General features: G+C 48.4%; 1 protein-coding gene across 1 annotated transcript in view; it reads right to left on the bottom strand.

Annotated features, from left to right (window-relative positions):
• LOC146869501 (FACT complex subunit SPT16-like) overlaps positions 1-21,994 on the bottom strand; it is a 384,361-nt gene that overhangs the window by 141,331 nt on the left and 221,036 nt on the right. The window contains exons 7-8 of the mRNA XM_085601124.1: positions 2,565-2,700; positions 2,324-2,450 (exon numbers count right to left, since the gene is read on the bottom strand). Coding sequence (XP_085457250.1) covers positions 2,324-2,450; positions 2,565-2,700 — 263 coding nt within the window. The remainder of the gene's footprint in view (positions 1-2,323; positions 2,451-2,564; positions 2,701-21,994) is intronic.

Raw genomic sequence — 21,994 nt, 5'->3', positions numbered from 1 at the left:
ATCTTGAAGAACACGCAAGTTGTCCTCTGTGCTAGAGGCTCCGGTTATCGAAGAATATGTATGTTCATTTACTTTACTGGATGGCTGAATCTTTTACAGAACATTATGATGACTTCCTCTTGGAGGCAGTTGCTACTTATTGTGCCAACACGTTGATGGATTAACTTGGAAGTTGTCCATGTTCCAAAAGTCCAAACCCAGATTTTTAATTTTTTTTCTTTTTTACTCCACATTAGGCTCTGTCACGCCTCTGCGAGATGTTTTAATTTTTTACTTTTTCTAACAAGTTTTTCGAACTGTCACTACCAATTATATGGATTGGCAATACGTGAACTTGGTTCTGTCGCAATCGAACTTGAACTCTGCGTTCCTACTTTGCTTCCCTATTTTGTTCGTGGTCCAATCAAGGGAGGGTGTTGTGGAGACGGGGTTCTATATGCACACATTGCTATGTTAGCATAAGCGCTTTAGATGTAAAACGCCATCTTGCCACTTTGCTGCTTTTGCACACGACACTGCAGGTAGCTGTTATTACAAGAAAAACTGCTTGCTTTTTTTTCACATGAGAACGGTCTGTTGTTCACATCCCTAGAAGTGCACCGCGACCTTAGTCTGAAAACTGTGTGCAGAAGCCGTCAAGGTCAAATAACAATGTATGCTTTTGAATTTAGGTTCATCGGCCCATGCTCTAGCCATAACACGCACACAGCTGCAAGTATCTGAAACTCGGGTGCCTTTAATATTGCATTTGCATGCATGATTCAGACGCTTGGAGAAAACCTTTTCCAGATCCTGTGATGTGATTCACCTGAGCTGATATTTACGGTATGGGGTTCCCCATTCAAGCCTAGAGACCTTCTATTAGTTTCATAAAACTAGCTTACTAGCGAAGGGAGGGTGGTTGTTTTCCACTATCATTTGTAATATGATTTCTCCCTTCATTTTCTATGGTATTGTAACAATGCTGATGGTTTTGTTTTTAATCATTTGTCTGCTTATGTTAGCCAAAGTACTGCACCTTAGAGCACATAGTTAAAAATAAACATTTTAAACTTTACCGTGTCTCTGATTACTCTTGTTGTGGACTGATATGAAAATAATAACAAAAAGGTGTTTCTGATTACCACCATTCCTGAGAGTACTCTAAGTCGCTTGTTCTGGGTTGTCTAATCATTGGTAGCTTCGAGATAATACGGAGAACGAATGAGACACTGATGCTAGTCGGATAGCGGTTCTGGGTACTGAGGTGAGTTTTTGTACACCATAATTCACTGAGGTCCTGGTTTTCCTGCTCATAGTTCTGTGCATGAGCAGAATACCTGCAACATCAATGAAGGCGTACTTATTCTTCGTGGACTGACCCACTATTGTGTTTTCCCAAAGCAGCGCTCGAACTCCACCTGAGAGCCAAGTCCCCACTCGCAAGACTGGTGGGGTGTCTGTGAAAGAGCACACCCGGTGGGGTAATACACACGCTCCCTTGACCTCCAGCTGCTCTAGGTTGATGGTCGGACACGAGGAGTGCCCCGGCCAGACTGAGGGAAAGCGGTCCCAACCGGCAAAGTAAGTACAATTTCACTTAGGTTGAGTGTTTTCCCATTCAGACAAAACACGAGCATATACTTTTTTTAACCACGTAGATTTCCCATAAAGTGTAGACGAGAGCTGTTCCTTTTACTACTCATGATTCCTGTGAATCACCCATCCCCATGCTTCGTAAGCGTGTTGAGGTCCCTCTCACAGGTACTTTTTGATCCCGTTGCTCGTCGCCAGTGTAGTAGGTGGTGTCACACTTTCGGCATGAAACGAAGAGACCCGGTAAAGGTGAAACAAGATGGTTTATTGAGAGAAGTACAACAGAGGACCCCAGCCACAGCTATGATCGCCAACACACTCAGTCAATGCTCTGCGCAGGGAGCTTACCTTAGAACGTTGGCCACTGTGACATTCTAATGACTGTCACAGTGGCGCAACCCAACAGAACATCAGGAGAGGGGGTGGGTGGCACGGCAAAGGATCCCCAAGCGGCGGAGGATACCACAAAATGGTATTCAGCCAAAAACATGAACGGTTTTTGCCAGCTTTAAAAACCTTTGATTCCAGTTTACTGCCTTGTTCTTCACTGTAGCACTTTGTTTTCAATTAGGTTTTTAGCAAATGAATAGGATACGTTGACTGATTAACAGAATTAAAAGGCAGCACCAGATGCATAGTTGCATGATAGTCTGGATGGACGCTGTGATGTATGGCCATGTGCGTCACATAGCAAAGATTTCATAAAGTCCAGAGGGGAAAGAGGCATCAGTCACTTCTACTTACTCACCATTGACATGTGCTTCCAAGGAACCCTGCATCCGTTTCTGTGCAATGTTGGGTCGGATGTACAAGTCCTTCAGCTTGGGGTTACTGCGGTTCATGTTGATTACCAAGGAGTCTTGTTTCACAATGCCCTGTAAGAAACCAATATACACATGAAATAGAATGTCGGCCCACCTTTTAGCTAGAGACAACAGTTGACTGTCTTTAACAGGCCTGCATCCCCATCTGTTCAATTCTTTCCCCACCTCCTTCTCTTTCTCCTCTGCCTCTCGTATCTTATAGCGCTTTTGCACTTCTTTTATGATGCGGAAGGCACTTTGGAGATTTGTGGCAGGAACCGCTGTTTCTCCAGGGACTTTCATGTTGGAGGCCCGGTATGTTCTGGAGAAAGTGGATAAGAAGAAGAGACAAATGAAGAATAAAAGATGAAGGGAACAGAATGAGAAATTAATTATACACACTTGACATGGAAATGGTTTTAGAGCCAGATATGGAACAAGTAGAAGGCGTTTACCCCCCAATGGCATGAACAAATAAAAACAAGCATTTACAATGCAACTTGTCTCGTCTTTGGGGCCTTATAAGTATTTAGCCAATGCAGCATAATATCTGCAGCTGGGGACTAGTACTGCTTTCACCGGTATGGCAGGGTCCAATATTCTAAAAGAGAGGAAGAAGAATATGAGGAGACCAATTAGCGAGGGGGGGGGTTGCATAGGACGCAGTTTAGTTAATGCCGCAGGTGGGAGAAAACGAAAGACAAGCAGGCAAGAAAAATAAATCAAAAGGAAAATGTTACTTACCCAGTAAGCATCTGGTCTTGGCATGTAGAGCTGTAGATTGACATGCTTTGCATACTCCTGCCATCTAGTGTTGGATCCGGATGTTTGCAAGTTTGTTTTCTTCGAAGAAGGCTTCCCAGTCATGAGGTAAGGTGACTCCTCCTTTTGGTGATATTGCGCATGGGCATCGACCACATTGTTAGATTGTTTTCCCGCAGAAAGTGAGAATGGAGTTAGTACGTGTAGAATAAAGATGTCCATGCGTATGTGTAGGAGTAAGAAACTGCAACAGGTGTACGTACCCAGGGAGGCGGGTGGGTGCATGTGAATCTACAGCTCTACATGTCAAGAACAGATGCTTACTGGGTAAGTAACATTTTACGTTCGAGGCATGTGAGCTGTAGATCACATGCTTTGCATAGACTATACTGAATATGCTACTTACCAGTATGCATCTGTTCTTGGCATGTAGGGCTGCTGACATTCATATCTGTGCATAGATCGCCGCCTAGTGTTGGGTCCGGATGTTTGCACGTTGTTGTCCTGGAAGAGTCTTCGAAGTATCCTGAGATAGGTGACTCCTCCCCTGGACCACAGTGCGCATGGGCATCCTCTCCATCCTCAGATTGTTTTTCGCCATTGTGGCAGTGATGGAGTAGATACCGAAAGTGATTACCATGCTATACAGTAATTCTGAGAGCTGCAGCTGCTACAGGCGCCGGGGAGGAGGGTGGGCGATATGAATGTCAGCAGCCCTACATGCCAAGAACAGATGCATACTGGTAAGTAGCATATTCAGTTCGAGGCATGTGGGCTGCTGAATTCATATCTGTGCATAGAATACATAGCAGTACCTCCCATTAGCGGCGGCTACCAGTGCCAGCTGCAGCGGTCTGAAAAAGAGTTTTGAGAACAGCCTGTCCTACAGCTGCCTGCTGTTTTGAGTGTACATCTACACAATAGTGTTTGGTAAATGTATGTATAGTGGACCATGTGGCTGCTCTACATATATCATGTAAAGGAATGTTTCCCAGGAAAGCCATGGACGCCCCTAACTTACGTGTTGAGTGGGCTCGTGGGGGAATCGTTAATGTGCGTTTAGCCTTTTGGTAGCAAATTTGAATACATTTAACGATCCATCTGGCTATACCTGCTTTGGAGATGGCGTTGCCTTTGTGTTGTGGAGAAAAGGCAACGAAAAGTTGTTTTGTCTTCCTAAAGCCTTTAGTTCTGTCTATATAGTACATGAGGGCTCTTTTGACATCTAGTGTATGGAGCATTCTTTCAGCGACATTTTGTGGATTCTGAAAGAAAACAGGCAGTTCAATAGTTTGATTCATGTGGAACTGCGATATTACTTTAGGCATGAATTTGGGGTTGGTACGTAGTACGACCCTGTTTGCGTGAACCTGTATGAATGGCTCTTGAATGGTTAGTGCCTGGAGTTCACTAACTCTTCTCAACGAAGTGATTGCCACTAGGAAAGCTACTTTCCAGGTGAGGAATTGAATCTCACATGAGTGGAGAGGTTCGAAGGGTGGACCCATCAGTCGGGTGAGGACCAAGTTGAGGTTCCACACTGGTGCTGGTGGGTGTCTTGGGGGAATTACTCGTTTAAGTCCCTCCAAGAAGGCTTTGATGGCAGGCACTTTGAATAAAGAGAGGTGCTGCCTGTTTTGGAGATAGGCTGCTATTGCGGTTAAATGGATACGTATTGAGGTGTATGCCAGATTGCATCGGTATAGGTGTAAGAGGTAACAGATTATGTTTTGAATGGATGCGTCTAGCGGGTTAATGTCATTGTTATTGCAATAAATGACAAACCTCTTCCATTTGGCTGCATAGCAAGCTCTGGTAGTGGGTCTCCTAGCTTCCTTAATGATCTCCATACAGTCAGGTGGCAGGTTTAGGTAGCCAAACTCTAAGACTTCAGGATCCAGATTGCCAGGTACAGCTGTTGCGGATCTGGGTGCTGAATGTCTCCATGGCTCTGTGTCAAATGCGCGGGTTTGATCCGCAGCCTTTGATGCGGCACCACGGAAAGTTCCAGAAAGGTGGTGTACCATGGCTGGCGTGCCCATGTTGGAGCAACCAGGATGAGTGTCAGTGAGTGCTGTCGCAGTTTGCGTGCCACCAGCGGTATCAGCGGCGCTGGGGGAAAAGCGTACGCAAATCTGCCGGACCAGTTCATCCATATCGCATTGCCCTGCGAATGTGGATGTGGGAACCTGGAGGCAAAGCTTTGGCATTTTGCGTTTTCGCTTGTGGCGAATAGGTCTATCTCTGGATGACCCCACCGTTGGTAGTACGGTTGGAGTACTGACGGGTGTAGCTCCCACTCGTGCATCTGGTGGCTTTGTCTGCTGAGCAGATCCGCCATCTGGTTGTCCTTGCCGGGGAGGTGTTCCGCCATGAGGAATATGTTCCTCCGAATGGCCCACTTCCACATGCTCTGAGCCAGATGAGACAACTGTGGAGAGTGCGTTCCTCCCTGCTTCTGTATGTAGTACATGGCAGTCATGTTGTCCGTCCGGATCAACACGACTTTGTTGCACAAGTGTACCTTGAAGTTTTTCATTGCCAGGAAGATTGCCATCAGTTCCAGAAGGTTGATGTGCATCTTCTTTTGTTGTGTAGTCCATAGTCCCTGCACTGTGTAATTGAGTACATGAGCTCCCCATCCCTGGAGAGACGCGTCCGCTGTCAGTATAATTTGTGGAACAGGCTCTTGGAACGGTCGGCCCTTGCAAAGGTTTTGTGGATTCCACCAATGCAGAGAGTTGTATGCCCGACCGCTCACCAACACTAGGTCTTCTAATTGCCCGTGAGCCTGATTCCATTGACGAGCCAAGCACTCCTGAAGCGGGCGCATATGTAGTCTCGTGTGTGGGACTATGAAAATGCAGGAGGCCATCATGCCTATCAACTGCATGAACACTCGCGCAGGAAGGGAGTGTTGGGGTTTGAACTTTGATATTAGCATTTGCATGCCGTTGATCCTCACTAAATTTGGCTGAGCTGTGGCTGCCAGAGTGTCTATGGTCGCACCTAGGTACTGTTGTACGTGTGCGGGTTGGAGGTGTGATTTCGGGTAATTTAGTGAGAATCCCAGACTGTGAAGAAGGTGAATGGTGCGGGACATGTGGCTGGCACATTGCTGGGCTGACTTTGCCTGAACAAGCCAGTCGTCCAGGTAAGGGTAGACGTGAATGTGTTGCCTTCGTAGATGTGCAGCCACGGTAGCTAGGCACTTTGTGAAAACTCTGGGTGCTGTTGTCACTCCGAAGGGGAGGACTTTGAATTGATAGTGCTGCCCCTGAATTGTGAACCGGAGATATTTTCTGTGTGACGGGTGTATGGGTATGTGGAAATACGCATCTTTGAGGTCTAGCGTGGCTAGGAAATCTCCCTGTCGGAGGAGCGGGAGAACCTGCTGTAGGGTGAGCATGTGAAAATGCTCTGAGAGAATGTAGCGGTTGAGGGGTCTCAGGTCTAGGATAGGTCTGAGTGAGCCGTCCTTTTTTGGTATTAAGAAGTACAGAGAGTACACCCCTGTTCCCTGCTGGTGTACGGGCACGACCTCTATTGCGCCTTTTTGCAGCATACTTAGCACCTCCTGCTGTAATAACGCTAAGTGCTCTGAGGACATAGGACGGTGCCTTGGCGGTATGGTGGGTGGAGTGGAGGTTAATTCGAGACAGTAACCGTGTTGGATAACATCTTTGACCCACCTGTCCGTGGTGATGGAATCCCACGTGGACAGGAACCGCTGGAGCCTTCCCCCGACAGGTGTTATGTGGGCGGGGGGAAGGGAGAGGGCGTCACTGTTTGTTCTTGGGGGAGGACCTGGTATTGCCGTAACCACGTCCTCTGCCCTTGGTGCTGGAGCCACGATATCCACCTCGGGTGTTTTTATCGTAGGAACTCTGTGTGCCCCCTTTATTGTAGGTTTGCTGTGCCCCCTGTCCTCTACCTGCACCTCTATTTCCGGGGCGACGAAAGGAGCCACTACGAAATGTCTGCGTTTGCAGAGCCCCCATTGACTTCGCAGTGTCCGTGTCTTTCTTTATCTTTTCTAAGGTGGCGTCAACCTCCGGCCCAAATAAGTAGTCGCGGTTGACTGGCTGATTGAGGATGTTATTTTGGACCTCAGGTTTGAATCCGGAGATTCGTAACCAGGCGTGTCGTCGTAGCATGACGCTGGTGTTTATTGCCCTTGCAGCAGTGTCTGCGGCATCTAGTGCACACTTGATGGATGCGTTCGTGAGCAGTTGTCCCTCCCTGATGAGGAGCTCCGCTGCCTCTTTGTACTCGTCTGGCAGGTGTTGGAGTAGGGTCTCTAACGTGTCATAGTGTGAGCGGTCGTAGCGAGCTAGGAGGGCCTGTGTATTGGCGATGCGCCATATGTTTGCTGCCTGGGCTGCAATCCGTTTGCCGGAGGTCTCTAGAACCTTGGACTCTTTGTCCGGGGGAGGAGCATCACCAGTTGTCTGAGAGTGTGCCCGTTTGCGAGCATTGGCAACTACAATGGAGTCCAGAGGCAACTGGCTTCTAATGTACGTGGGGTCCCCAGGTGCGGGTTTGTACTTCTTCTCGATCCTGGGGTTTATTACCCGTGCCCTGGTGGTTTCCTTGAAAATGTCCTTTGCTGGCTTGAGGACACCTTTTAACATGGGCAGAGTCTTTACAGTCCTCTCGGAGGATGCGAAAGTGTCCACCAAGAAATCATCCTCGATAGTGTCTGAGTGGAGTTGCACTCCATGATTGGCTGCGGCACGTTCAATGAGGGCGTTGAATGCAGCAGTGTCCTCTGTGGGGGACGTTTTTGCGCCATAAAGTTGCGGGTCCTGTGTATCCAGAGCGGCACCTGGGTCTACAGGGTCATCCCAGACTTGATCAGGGTCTTGCTGCCCCTCAGGGTCTATGTCCTCGGGGTAGGTGGTGTCGTCACCCATGTAGTCCTTCACTGCATTCGTGTCGGAGTGCGTTGGAGAGAATGATGGATCTGTGTAAGAGGTGTGGACGCGTTCATAAAGAACTGGTTCCGATTCCGCCGGCATTTTTTGTTTTAGCGGGATCCTGTAAGAGTCTAAAGCTTGCTCTGAAGTGATCTTCCGCTTTCGGAGCATGAGCCTGCCGGTGTCGGCGTCGAGGAAGTGGGACGGCGATGTCCCAGTAGTCGAGTGTTCTGTAGATGGGGACCTTGTCTGGGTAACGCGGGTTCTGATTTCGAACATTTTCGGCTCCGTGGATGGCGGCAAACCAAAGGTGATGTTTGCTGGTGCCGAAGGTGCCTTCTGTGCCCGTGTTGGTACGGAGCCCGACGAGGTCTGGAAGGCTGCCTTTTCCCTGATGCGTTGCAAGGACGCTGCCACTTGTCGCACCTGGAACTCCGACGGTTCTTTGGCACCGAGTGGTTCCGTAGAGGCAGGGGTGGACTTCTTCGAAGCGATTGGGTCATCGAGTCGAGGAGGGGTAGGAGCCGTCGACGGCATCGATAAGTGTACCGTAGTCGCTGCCTTTGAGGTGGATAGCGATGCAGTGGCTATTCGCACCTTGGTGGTGGGTGCCGATTGCTTCGGTGCCGGGGGCCGAGGTGCTTTGACGGTACCGACGGCTTTCCTCTTTGGGTCGGCGCCGACATAGGCTGCAGCGAGTTCGGCACCGAAGTCCCTTTTGGTGCGGTCGGAGCCGACGGGTTTGGCTGGCGTCGAAGGTGTGGTGGTCCTCGAGCCGACCAGTGTCAGTTTCACTTTCGGTTTCTGTTTAACCGGTGCGATGATTGGTTTCGGTTTTGTGGTAGGGAAACCAGTCTTTTTAGGGAACAATGGCTCTTGCTGTATGTCCGTGGCCGGGCCGGGGGGCGGGGCCGAAGAACTGTGGGATTGGTCTTGGGTAAGGCCCGAAGGCGATCCCTCGACCGGAGCCGTTGACTGACACACTGGGATAGCCTCAATTTGTACGGGTAGGCCTTGCTCCTCACCGGAGCTACCCTCTTCGGCCCCTAAGGCCTCATCGTAGTCTCCTACCTCGTCGTCGGCTTCTTCCCTGTGAAAAAGCTCTTCATCGACATCTTCCGATCGGGAACCGTGTTCGGAAGTGGGGCTGGAGGGTATATTTTCCACGCTTTCCACATCTTCGTCCTCGGTGCTGAAGATGTTGGTCGGGGCCGGTGCCGCTTGCTGCGCTTCCAGTCGCGCGTCGATTCCGGAGAGTCTTCTTGGATCTGAATCGGGCACACGCCATGCATTTCGATTCGTCATGATCCGGTGAGAGGCATTTGTTACACACCGGGTGGACGTCGATATGGGGGTATTTGGCGTGGCAAACAGGACACCGCTTGAATGGGGTCCTCGATTCCATCGTCGAAGTTCGGTCGATGGTCGGATTTAATGGATCCGAAAAGTTGTTAAAGCCGTGAAAAACTAGCCTGTAAACTGTCGATACCGATCGGGAACAGTACCGTCGAAAACTAAAGGCCTTTTGGCCTGCAACTAAATTTTCCTAACTTGAGTCAAGATAAGCACATCGGAACCCAATGGCGGAAAAAAACAATCTGAGGATTGAGGAAATATGAATTTTGTGATCGGTTATGTCCCCTATCGTAGACCCCAACGGCTCCATGTGCATGCTATAAGTACATGTATGTTCCCTCCTACTCCAGTTTTGAAGACGCAAATATATGTGCGTCCACCGTCAACATGTCCTCTTTCAGATCCGCCATGAATGGGTCAGATATTCCATTCCTAAATATGAAAGGCCACCGACTTTATGTGGTTCACTTTCCACATTTTACAGATTCAGGCGAGTAGGCCCTGAATTCTGTCATCAAGCCTTTTCCTGCCTTCTGCCTCTGAAAGCTCCAGTCTGAGCCTGCATCTGTATCCATGAACTTTGTCCTACTCCCTGCGCGGCTAACGGTGCCTGATCCAGCATATTGCCTGCCAAAAACTGTATTTCACCTTCAAGATTATCTACTCCGCTCCTCATCCGATGCATTCCTGTCTAGCAGTTTAGGTAAACATTCCTCCAGCTACCGTGCAAAGGGCCAGGCCTCGCTGTCCTCATGCAAGTAATTCATAGCTCCGTTACCATGGAATATTCCTACCCCCTCGCATCTCATGTAGACACTTAGACGCTTGTACACGCACTAACAGTCAGTATAGAATAGATTCTATCCTAGAGACCTTTCCTTTTGGATAACACAGTTCTTTAAACATAGGATATTAGATATGATTTGGGATTAGGTTGACATAACCCCCAGACTTCTGTCTCCACATGCAGAGCTAAATGTCAAGTCCCCTTCACCCTCTAGTTGCACGTCAATCACACGTCATGCGGCTGCGCGCGCATCTCTGCCAAATATTTCTGCTGACATTGCAGGATTCTTCTATGGATCCACCCACTTGTGACATCATGTTTAATGACGTATTTTAGTTACACCCATGTATACGCCTTTGTTAGTTACGTATGCACCTTTTATCTGTACTATCAGCTGTTACGCCTCTTGCATCTGTCTCACTGTAATGTATTTTCTATAAAACTGCTTATCTGTCAATAATGTATGCCCTTCCTTCCTGAACTTTCGTGGTGATGGAATAGAAAGCCTACAATTCGAATTGTATTCCTTTGTATAGGAATAAAGCCTTTTAAAACCTCTAATACCACGGATTCTGCCTCTTATATTTACTGAGTTATTCTTAATAGACTTTACCGCATAAAAAATAGTACCGGTAATTAAATATTTACCACATAAATTGGCGCCCGAATAGGGACACTTTCTCATCTCACGCGCCGGCGGTGCGTTGCAGGCCCGGTCTCCTGCCACAGCTGAACGGACAACTACGCGTACCCGCAGGATTTCCTGTATCTCCCTCCGGCCGAGCGGGGGTGACTGAGGCTGCGATCAACACCCAGACGAGGCGGTGAGAAGTGCGAAGTATCCCGACCAGAGCCTAGCTGAGAGAGCAAGATCCGAGGTATACAGAGGCCCACCAGGTTCCGAAGTTCCGAGTCCAGTCGAGTCGAGTCCAGTCCGGTCCAGTTTCAGTTCCGTTCCGAGGCCTTCCGTTCCGAGCTACCCGGTGAGTACCATTACCGGGGAGGCATTTAACGTGCACATAGTCTGTGCCGGTCAAGACGGGTTTGGGTACACAAGTCCGGTCTGCACTGTTTTAGCAGTGTATCTGTACTGTTTAGCAGTATATATAGTATGTCTTGCATATAAATAAGTACTATCTAGTGTCAGTATTATATCAGTAACTAGTTTTCTATTAGTTATCATTGTTCGAAAAAAAAACTGTTAAGTGTTATATATTTTAAAACGTTCTATATATTGTGGTGTGAATGACTGTTCATTATTGTGTTTATTGTATAAAGTGTGTTCTAGTAATAAGGCCTAAAAATGCCGCTCTTTTCGAAACTAAGACAGATCAAAACCAGAAAAGGGGTACTCGAAGAAGCTGTTCCCATTCCACCTAGGGATACTCCAGGATACTTTATGTATCATAAGCATGGCCTAGATGCCGTATTATTTCTTGATTTATGGGTGGACTACACCAAAGAATTACCAGAGAATCAGAGATGGCCCGCAGCGGGGACCTGGGATGCAGATTGCATCATGAGAGTAGAAGAAGAATTATGGAAAAAGAAAGCCAGACAGTCACAGAAAGATGCCATTGAATTATGGCGTAAAGAATCATACAGACGTACAGAAAAAGCACTCAGACAGGAAGAGAAAGGTAGAGAGAATTCAAATAAAACTCGAGAATGAATATGCTACTTACCAGTATGCATCTGTTCTTGGCATGTAGGGCTGCTGACATTCATATCTGTGCATAGATCGCCGCCTAGTGTTGGGTCCGGATGTTTGCACGTTGTTGTCCTGGAAGAGTCTTCGAAGTATCCTTGGATAGGTGACTCCTCCCCTGGACTACAGTGCGCATGGGCATCCTCTCCATCCTCAGATTGTTTTTCGCCATTGTGGCAGTGATGGAGTAGATACAGAAAGTGATGACCATGCTTGCAGTGATTCTGAGAGCTGCAGCTGCGACAGGCGCCGGGGAGGAGGGAGGGCGATATGAATGTCAGCAGCCCTACATGCCAAGAACAGATGCATACTGGTAAGTAGCATATTCAGTTCGAGGCATGTGGGCTGCTGAATTCATATCTGTGCATAGAATACATAGCAGTGCCCTCTATTAGCGGCGGCTACCCGTGCCAGCTGCAGCGGTCTGAAAAAGTGTTTTGAGAACAGCCTGTCCTACAGCTGCCTGCTGTTTTGACTGCACATCTACGCAATAGTGTTTTGTAAATGTGTGTGTAGTGGACCATGTGGCTGCTCTGCATATATCATGCAGGGGAATATTTCCTAGGAAGGCCATGGAAGCCCCCAACTTACGTGTTGAGTGGGCTCGTGGTGGAATAGTTAATGTGCGTTTTGCCTTTTGATAACAGATTTGAATACACTTAACTATCCATCTGGCTATCCCTGCTTTGGAGATGGCGTTACCTTTGTGGTGTGGGGCAAAGGCAACGAACAGTTGTTTTGTCTTCCTGAATGGTTTAGTCCTGTCGATGTAGTACATGAGGGCCCTCCGTACATCTAGTGTATGTAGTGCCCTTTCTGCAACAGTTTGTGGGTTTTGGAAGAAAACGGGCAGTTCAATAGTCTGGTTCATGTGGAACTGCGATATTACCTTGGGCATGAACTTGGGGTTGGTACGTAGTACGACCCTGTTAGCGTGAACCTGAATGAATGGCTCTTGAACGGTTAGTGCCTGGAGTTCACTAACTCTTCTGAGGGAAGTGATCGCCACTAGGAAGGCCACTTTCCAGGTAAGGAATTGAATCTCGCATGAGTGTAGAGGTTCAAAGGGTGGACCCATCAGGCGTGTGAGGACCAAGTTGAGGTTCCACATTGGAGCCGGTGGGTGACTAGGTGGAATGACTCGTTTGAGCCCTTCCAAGAATGCTTTGATGGCAGGCACTCTGAATAGAGAGAGGTGCTGCCTGGTTTGCAGATAGGCTGATATTGCGGTCAAATGGACACGTATAGAGGTGTACGCCAGATTGCATCTATATAGGTGTAAGAGATAACAGATGATGTTTTGGATGGATGCGTCCAGCGGGTTGATGTCATTATTACCGCAATAAATGACGAACCTTTTCCATTTGGCTGCATAGCAAGCTCTGGTAGTGGGTCTCCTGGCCTCCTTGATGATGTCCATACAGTCAGGTGGCAGGTTGAGATAGCCAAACTCTAGGACTTCAGGAGCCAGATCGCCAGATTCAGCTGTTGCGGATCTGGGTGCTGAACCTCTCCATGGTTCTGCGTCAAATGCGCGGGTTTGATCCGCAGCCTTTGATGCGGCACCACGGAAAGTTCGAGGAAGGTGGTGTACCACGGCTGGCGTGCCCACGTGGGAGCAACTAGGACGAGTGTCAGGGAGTGTTGTCGGAGTTTGCGGGCCACTAGCGGTATCAATGGCGCTGGGGGAAAAGCGTACGCAAATCTGCCGGACCAGTTCATCCATATCGCATTGCCCTGCGACTGCGGATGTGGGAATCTGGCGGCGAAGCTTGGGCATTTTGCGTTTTCGCTTGTCGCGAATAGGTCTATCTCCGGATGACCCCACTGCTGAAAGTACGGTTGGAGTACTGATGGGTGTAACTCCCACTCGTGCATTTGGTGGCTGTGTCTGCTGAGCAGATCCGCCATCTGGTTGTCCTTGCCAGGGAGGTGTTCCGCCATGAGGAACATGTTCCTTTGAATGGCCCACTTCCACATGCTCTGAGCCAGATGAGACAACTGTGGAGAGTGTGTGCCTCCCTGTTTCTGTATGTAGTACATTGCGGTCATGTTGTCCGTCCGGATCAACACGACCTTGTTGCATAGATGTACTTTGAATGCCTTCATGGCTAGGAAGATTGCCATCAATTCCAGAAGGTTGATGTGCAACTTCTTTTGTTGTGTTGTCCATAGTCCTTGCACTGTGTAGTGGAGTACATGAGCTCCCCATCCCTGGAGAGACGCGTCCGCTGTCAGTACTATTTGTGGGACAGGCTCTTGGAACGGTCGGCCCTTGCAAAGGTTTTGTGGATTCCACCAATGCAGAGAGTTGTATGCCCGACCGCTCACCAACACTAGGTCCTTTAACTGTCCTTGAGCCTGATTCCACTGACGTGCTAGGCACTCCTGAAGTGGGCGCATATGTAATCTCGCGTGCGGGACTATGAAGATGCAGGAGGCCATCATGCCTATCAACTGCATGAACACTCGCGCTGGAAGTGAGTGATTGGGTTTGAATTTGGAGATCAGCAGTTGTATGCTGTCGATCCTCACTAAATTTGGCTGAGCTGTGGCCGTCAGAGTGTCTATAGTCGCACCTAGGTACTGTTGTACGTGTGCGGGCTGGAGATGGGACTTTGGATAATTCAGTGAGAATCCCAGACTGTGAAGAAGGTGAATGGTGCGGGACATGTGGCTTGCACATTGCTGGGCTGACTTCGCTTGAACGAGCCAGTCGTCTAGGTAGGGGTAGACGTGTATATGCTGCCTCCGTAGATGTGCTGCCACCGTAGCTAGGCACTTCGTGAAAACCCTGGGCGCTGTTGTCACGCCGAAGGGAAGGACTTTGAACTGATAGTGCTGCCCCTGAACAGTGAACCTGAGGTATTTTTTGTGTGAGGGGTGGATGGGTATGTGAAAGTACGCATCCTTGAGGTCCAGTGTGGCTAGGAAGTCTCCCTGCTTGAGAAGCGGAAGGACTTGCTGTAGAGTGAGCATATGAAAGTGCTCTGAAAGAATGTACTGGTTCAGGGGTCTCAGGTCCAATATAGGTCTGAGCGACCCGTCCTTTTTTGGAATTAAGAAGTAGAGGGAGTACACTCCCGCACCCTGCTCGTGGATGGGTACGACCTCTATAGCGCCTTTTAGAAGCATACTTTGCACTTCTTGCTGTAAGAGCGTTAAGTGCTCTGAGGACATAGGACGGCTTCTTGGTGGTATTGTGGGTGGAGTGGAGGTTAACTCCAGACAGTAACCGTATTTTATAATATCTTTGACCCACCTGTCCGTGGTGATGGAATTCCACGTGGACAGGAACCTTTGTAGCCTTCCCCCGACAGGTGTTATGTGGTCGGGAGGAAGGGAGAGGGCGTCACTGCTTGTTCTTGGGGGAGGACCTGGTGTTGCCGTAGCCGCGTCCTCTGCCCTTTGTGCTGGAGCCACGATATCCACCTCTGGTGTTTTTATCATAGGTGGTCTGTGTATTGCCTTTGTTATATGTTTGTTGTGACCCCTGTCCTCTACCTGCTCCCTTGTTTCCGGGGCGACGAAAGGAGCCGCTCCGAAAGGACTGAGTTTGTAGTGCGCCCATGGACTTTGCAGTGTCCGTATCCTTTTTTATCTTTTCGAGGGTGGTGTCAACCTCTGGCCCGAATAAATAGTCGGGGTTGACGGGCTGGTTCAGTATATTGTTTTGTACCTCGGGCTTGAATCCTGAGATCCGTAGCCAGGCATGTCGTCGCAACATGACGCTTGTGTTTATGGCTCTGGCAGCCGTGTCTGCAACATCTAGTGCGCATTTGATGGAAGCGTTCGTTAGTAGCTGTCCTTCTCTGATGAGCATTTCTGCGCCTTCCTTGAACTGGTCAGGGAGATGTTGGAATATTTGCTCAAGTGTGTCATAGTGCGCTCTATCATAGCGAGCAAGGAGCGCCTGAGTGTTGGCTATGCGCCATATGTTGGCAGCTTGGGCGGCAACTCGCTTGCCAGAGGTTTCTAACACCTTGGACTCTTTGTCCGGGGGAGGAGCGTCACCTGTTGTTTGCGAGTGTGCCCTCTTGCGTGCATTCGCTACGACGATGGAGTCGAGTGGTAATTGTCCTCTGATGTAAGTAGGATCCCCAGGTGCTGATCTGTATTTTTTATCAATCCTGGGGTTTATCACTCGTGCCCTGGTGGGTTCTTTGAAAATGTCCTTGGCTGGTTTGAGGACCCCCTTCAACATTGGCAGAGTCTTTACATGTCTTTCTGAGGATGCAAAGGTGTCCATTAGAAAGTCATCTTCGATGGTATCAGAGTGAAGCTGCACCCCATGGTTATTGGCAGCACGTTCGATAAGAGCATTGAACGCTGCAGTATCCTCCGTAGGAGATGTCTTTGCCCCATAGAGTTGTGGATCCTGTGCATCGAGAGGTGCACTGGGGTCTGCAGGGTCGCCCCAAGTTTGATCAGGGTCCTGCTGGTCATCAGGGTCCGTGTCTACATGGTAGGGGACTTGGTCAGCCATGTAGTCCTCCAATGCGTCTGTATCGGAGCGTGTGGGGGAGAACCGGTGTGGATCCTGGTAGGATGAATGGAAGGGTTCATAAAGGAGAGGTTCCGATTCTGCAGGCAACTTCCTTTTTAGTGGGATCCTGAAAGGGTCCAATGGCGGCTCCGAAGTTATCCTTCGGTCCTGGAGAATCATTCTGCCAGTGCCGGCGTCGATGATACGTGCTGGAGACGTCTCAGCAGGTGTGACCGTAGGTTGGGTGACCCGTGTCCTGAGTTGGAACATTTTTGGGATTGTTGACGGAGGCAAGCCGAAGGTAATGTTGGTCGGCACCGAAGAGGCTGCGGGAGCTCCGACCGAACCGGAGCCCGATGTGTTCTGGAGGACAGGTGTGGTTTTGCTGCCTTGCGTCACACCAGGTCGTACTTGGGGCGCCTTCGAGGCTTTGGCACCGGCCAGGCTCGTAGAGGCGGCCGTAGATTTTTTCGGTGCCGGCGGGTCATCGAGTCGGGGTGAAGAGATCACCGTCGAAGTCTTCGATGCCTGAGGCTTAGGTGTCGTCGAGGGAGCGATGTGAGACACAGCAGGCGGTACGGCCCTTGGTGTCGTCGGTGCCGGTAGCCGAGCAGGTTTGTCGGTGCCGATGGCTTTTTTCCGTTTGTCGACTCCAACGTCGCCCGCCTCAAGTTCGGCACCGAAGTCCCTCTTGGTGCGGTCGGTGCCGACGCGGTGCGCTGGCGTCGAAGGCCTCGATCCGACCAGCGCTACTTTCAGTTTCGGTTTCGGTGGAACCTGAGCAGCTTTCGGTTTCGGTTTTGTGATAGGGAAACCAGCCTGTTTATGTAGTAATGGCTGCCGCTGAACGTCCGAGGCCGGGCCCGAGGGCGGGGCCGAAGAACTGCGGGATGGGTCTCGGGTAAGGCCCGAAGGCGATCCCTCGACCGGAGCCATAGGCTGTGGCACTGGTGTTTGAACGGTTTGAACAGGTAGGCCTTGTTCATCATTGGAGCTACTTTCTTCGGCCCCGAAGGCCTCCTCGTCGTCTCCTACCTCGGTGTCGTCTTCACCTCTGTGGAAGAGTGACTCGTCTTCCTCGTCCGATCCGGGTTCGTGTTCGGAAACGGGACTGGAGGGCAAGACTTCCAATTCCTCGACGTCCTCGGCCTCGCCGAAGATGTCTGTCGGGGCCGGTGCCGCGTGCTGCGCCTCGAGTCTCGCCGCTCGTCGATTCCGCAGAGTCTTCTTCGAGCGGAACCGGGCACAGGCCATGCATGTTGATTCGTCGTGGTCCGGCGAAAGGCATTTGTTGCACACCGGATGGACGTCGATGTGTGGGTACTTCGCATTGCATACCGGACACCTTTTGAATGGCGTCCTGGATTCCATCGTCGAAGTAGTCGATGGACAGGTAAATGCGAAAGCAGTCGGTGCTGAAAGTTAGTAAACTAACAAATTCTATCGAAACCCGATCGATAAACAGTACCGACGCGAACTAAAGGCCTTTTGGCCTTGAAAAAATATTTTCCTAACTTGAGCTAAGATAGCACATCCGAACCCAATGGCGGAAAAAAACAATCTGAGGATGGAGAGGATGCCCATGCGCACTGTAGTCCAGGGGAGGAGTCACCTATCCAAGGATACTTCGAAGACTCTTCCAGGACAACAACGTGCAAACATCCGGACCCAACACTAGGCGGCGATCTATGCACAGATATGAATTCAGCAGCCCACATGCCTCGAACAATCTATTACTTGAGGAAGGTACCCGAGTAAACTCAGAACAAGTAGATAGACAAAGAAACACTCTTATGAATGGTATGTATCCTCTTTTGGCCGAAGGGTTACCTAAGGCTATCCCGGAAATACCAAAAGACTTAACTCCTCCATTACTCCCGATAAAAGCACATCCCAAAACACATCCCAAAACAGCAAAGGACGTTTTCCTTTCCTCCTATTTAGATGACGTAGCTCCCGAGTATGCTAATGCCATACCACACATACCGCTTGCCGATGGTGTTCAACACCAAGAGCATCCGTCTGTACCCCCGCAACTACAAACTCCTACACAAGTTCCCACAGGTCCGTCCGTGTCTACAGTTTTTCCCGCATCTACAATCTCTATCCTACGTCCAACGAATCCTTTCGTGCCTAGCACCTCAGATGGTGCTACAGGAGGTACGACAGACATGTTTGCCACCCCGCCGCGAAATAAACAGACCCTTAGAGATTTAGCACTCCAACGTACACCCCAACTAGCGACATCCGACATGTTTAAAGAACAGCTTGTGGATTGTAGATACGACCCAGTACCAGGTAGACAGGATAAATTGCTCATATCATCACTACGTATAAGACGAGCTACATTATATTTAATGACAATACCAGGAATGGGTGAACACCTAGACGAAATATATCGCTTTGTCCAAACAGGGCGAGGTCCAGAAAGTATTAACAAAGCTATGGAATATCAGAAAGTGGATGTCCAAAGACAACTACTATGTTTTTTCATAAATTGTGTAATTAGGAATCAAGACAGGCCCGGGGCAGATCACGATACCATGCAAAGACTTGTCAAATGGGGTCAGAACATATCAGAAGAGAAACACGATAGACAGGCGTGTATAATCGCCATGTGTCGAAAGATCCGCAAGGAAGTAGAACGAATACATAAAGAGAGACGAGAAACAGACAGAGTAGAATCAGAAGAGGAGGAGGAGCAAGAATCAGAACAATTAGAAACAATAGCTTATGTAGGTAGAGGAAGACCCCATAATAATACTAGAGACTTTAACGACCCGATACGTCCAATACGTCCAGAATATAATAGACATTTTCCAAACCCTATGTTAAATACAAAATCCCCCGAACACCTATTCCAAGCCGCTGATAAATTACTCCGAGATCGAAGGGGGTACCATGTGCTCGATTCCATGGACGAACAAGAATTAGCCAGGTCAGCAGTACAATGGGCTGACAGTCCCAGCGAATACAATGATGATGTACTTGCACACACGTTTCTGAATCTTGACCCATACGAACAGCGTTTAGCTAGTATATACATGATTCAACACCTCCTTATATTATATAAAAGCCAACACTCCGATCCAGGACCCTTACCTGACATATTGACAGAACTACTAACGAACATATGGAGAGGGTCAAGTACTGATTTGATTAGGGAAATTCTAGAATCCCGAAACCAATATTTAAATTTCGTATGCCCAGAACGTTCCAGTTCCCATCATAGGAAGAAAAATGTATCACATAGATAGACAGAACCCGTTACGCGAAGTACACCCAATCAGAGGTGACGGTAATAACTTTACACGCGTGTTTGTGTACACGCCTATAACTAAACTGGAATTATTAGAAATGAAGAAAGTAGTACCCAGCCATGACAAGGACCCAGCAGGTTTCCACCGCGAGATAAAAGACATGTTACTCATGGGAGAGTATACCTACCCCGACATTATGAAAATATTAAAAGTCCTATTACCCGCCGGTGTTTACGAGAAACTCAAAGAAAAGTAATGGGAGGTGGGAGACCAAAAGATAGATTGGACAGCATTAGAAAACGAAGAGAAGGCCCGAGCTGCAGGAGCAGGGCTTGGGGAAAAGACTACAGCACTAGCAGGACTACTAGTGCAGGTACTGCCACGTTTATTAACTACGAAAAAGGAAGACTGGGGTGCAATCTCAGCCTGTAAACAAAAGCCAGATGAAGACACTAGTGATTTCTATTCCCGATTTGAAAAATGTTTTGGTATAAATAGTGGCATAAAAGCCAGTAGTGAGTCATATCCACATCTGTTTGTGACAAAATTAGTTGAAAATTCTCTGCTACAAGTCAAGAATAGAGTATTGAAATTCGAAAGTACCTGGCAAGGTAATACCCCATCACAGATGTTACAGATGTTACAATATCATCACAATAGAATTAGAGAAGAACAAGAACACGAACAAAGACGTATGAAAGATACAAAAATGAAAATGCTTGTTGCTCAGTCAGTCCCAGCTGATGGTCATCAAAAGGGTAATCCCGCAGGTCCTACGAAAGGGACATGCAACTATTGTAAACAACCAGGTCATTATATACACGATTGTCCAGTCCTGAAACATAATATTGCTACAGGTAGAACCCAGGAGAGACCACGTCCACCTAGACAGGATCAGAATCAACAACAAATCTCTCAGCATGCACAACCTAGGTTAGCTCTGCAACAACTAGCTCCGCAACAGGGAGCTCCACAACAGACCGTAGCACCACCACCAGCGCAGCCTATTGCTGCAACACAAGCAACAACACAACAGATGTATCAGTATGCACAAGCAGATTATCCCGATTATCAGCGATATACATGACATAGCCTAGAGAGGGAAGTTGGCTTACCACTTATTGAGGTTCCTGTAGACCAAGAGGGACCTTATGTACATAGTGAACTATTAGGGGAAGACAGAAAGTTTTTACTTGATACAGGGGCAAGCAGAACAACTATAAGACGCAGTGAAGTTCCAGGGGCACCCCTCTCAGGCTCACAAAATATTTCCCTTGGATTCTCAGGAAAACCTATAATAAATGACGTAACACAACCTCTTCCACTCACGATTGGTCCATTGACACGTACTACAGATTTATTGCTTACTAAATCATGTCCAGAAAACTTGTTAGGAATAAAAACATTGAAAGCTCTAGGAGCTATAATATGTTGTTCTCCAGAAGGAGTACGACTATTTCTACGTGACTTCAAAGGTCACTACGTGTCCAGAGACATGGATCACCGACTGCAGAATTTACCTACACATTTATGGGCACAAGGCCCCACTGATGTTGGTTGCATGAATATTACACCATATCGTGTCACACTAAAAACAGGAGTAATACTACCACGAATACGACAATACAAGTTACCACCCGATGCTGTAGTGGCTTTACTGCAAATCATTGACGAGCTCATTGCACAAGGAGTGGTTGTCGAAACAGACTCCAATGTATGTAATTCCCCGATAATTCCGATTCTTAAAAGAACGGATCCAAAAGCACCACCAGTATATCGATTAGTCATTGATCTGCGCGAATTAAATAAATGTATTGTACCACAATACCCTGTGGTCCCAGATATCTCTTCATTACTAACAGCTATTGACTCAGAAGCAACGTTCTTCACTGTAATTGACCTCAAAAATGCCTTCTTTAGCGTCCCAATCGATCCGGAAAGTCAATACTTGTTCGGGTTCAGTTTAAATGGACGAAGTTTTAAATTCACACGCGCACCTCAAGGATTTACAGAAAGCCCCAGCATCTATAGCCAAGCACTGAAACGAGAACTTGACAGTATCCACATGCCAGTTAACACTGCCTTGCTTCAATATGTCGATGATCTGCTGATCACCGCCCGAAGCGAACCTGAATGTGAAACAGCGTCACTGACGGTTTTAAAATTTTTGGCTAACAAGGGACACAAGGTGTCCCCTTCTAAGCTGCAATTCTGTGTCCAGCGAGTTGTTTACCTTGGGCACTCGCTGTCCAAGGAGGGAAGGCAGCTTACACCCGACCGCATCCAGTTAATCGCTAACATGCCACCACCCAAGACACACAAGGAGGTACGGGCATTC

The sequence above is a fragment of the Triturus cristatus genome, chromosome 1_1 (assembly GCF_964204655.1).
Source record: "Triturus cristatus chromosome 1_1, aTriCri1.1, whole genome shotgun sequence".
NCBI lineage: Eukaryota > Metazoa > Chordata > Amphibia > Caudata > Salamandridae > Triturus > Triturus cristatus.
The sequence above is the reverse complement of the archived record's forward strand: the minus strand, read 5'-3'. Positions and strand labels throughout refer to the sequence as shown.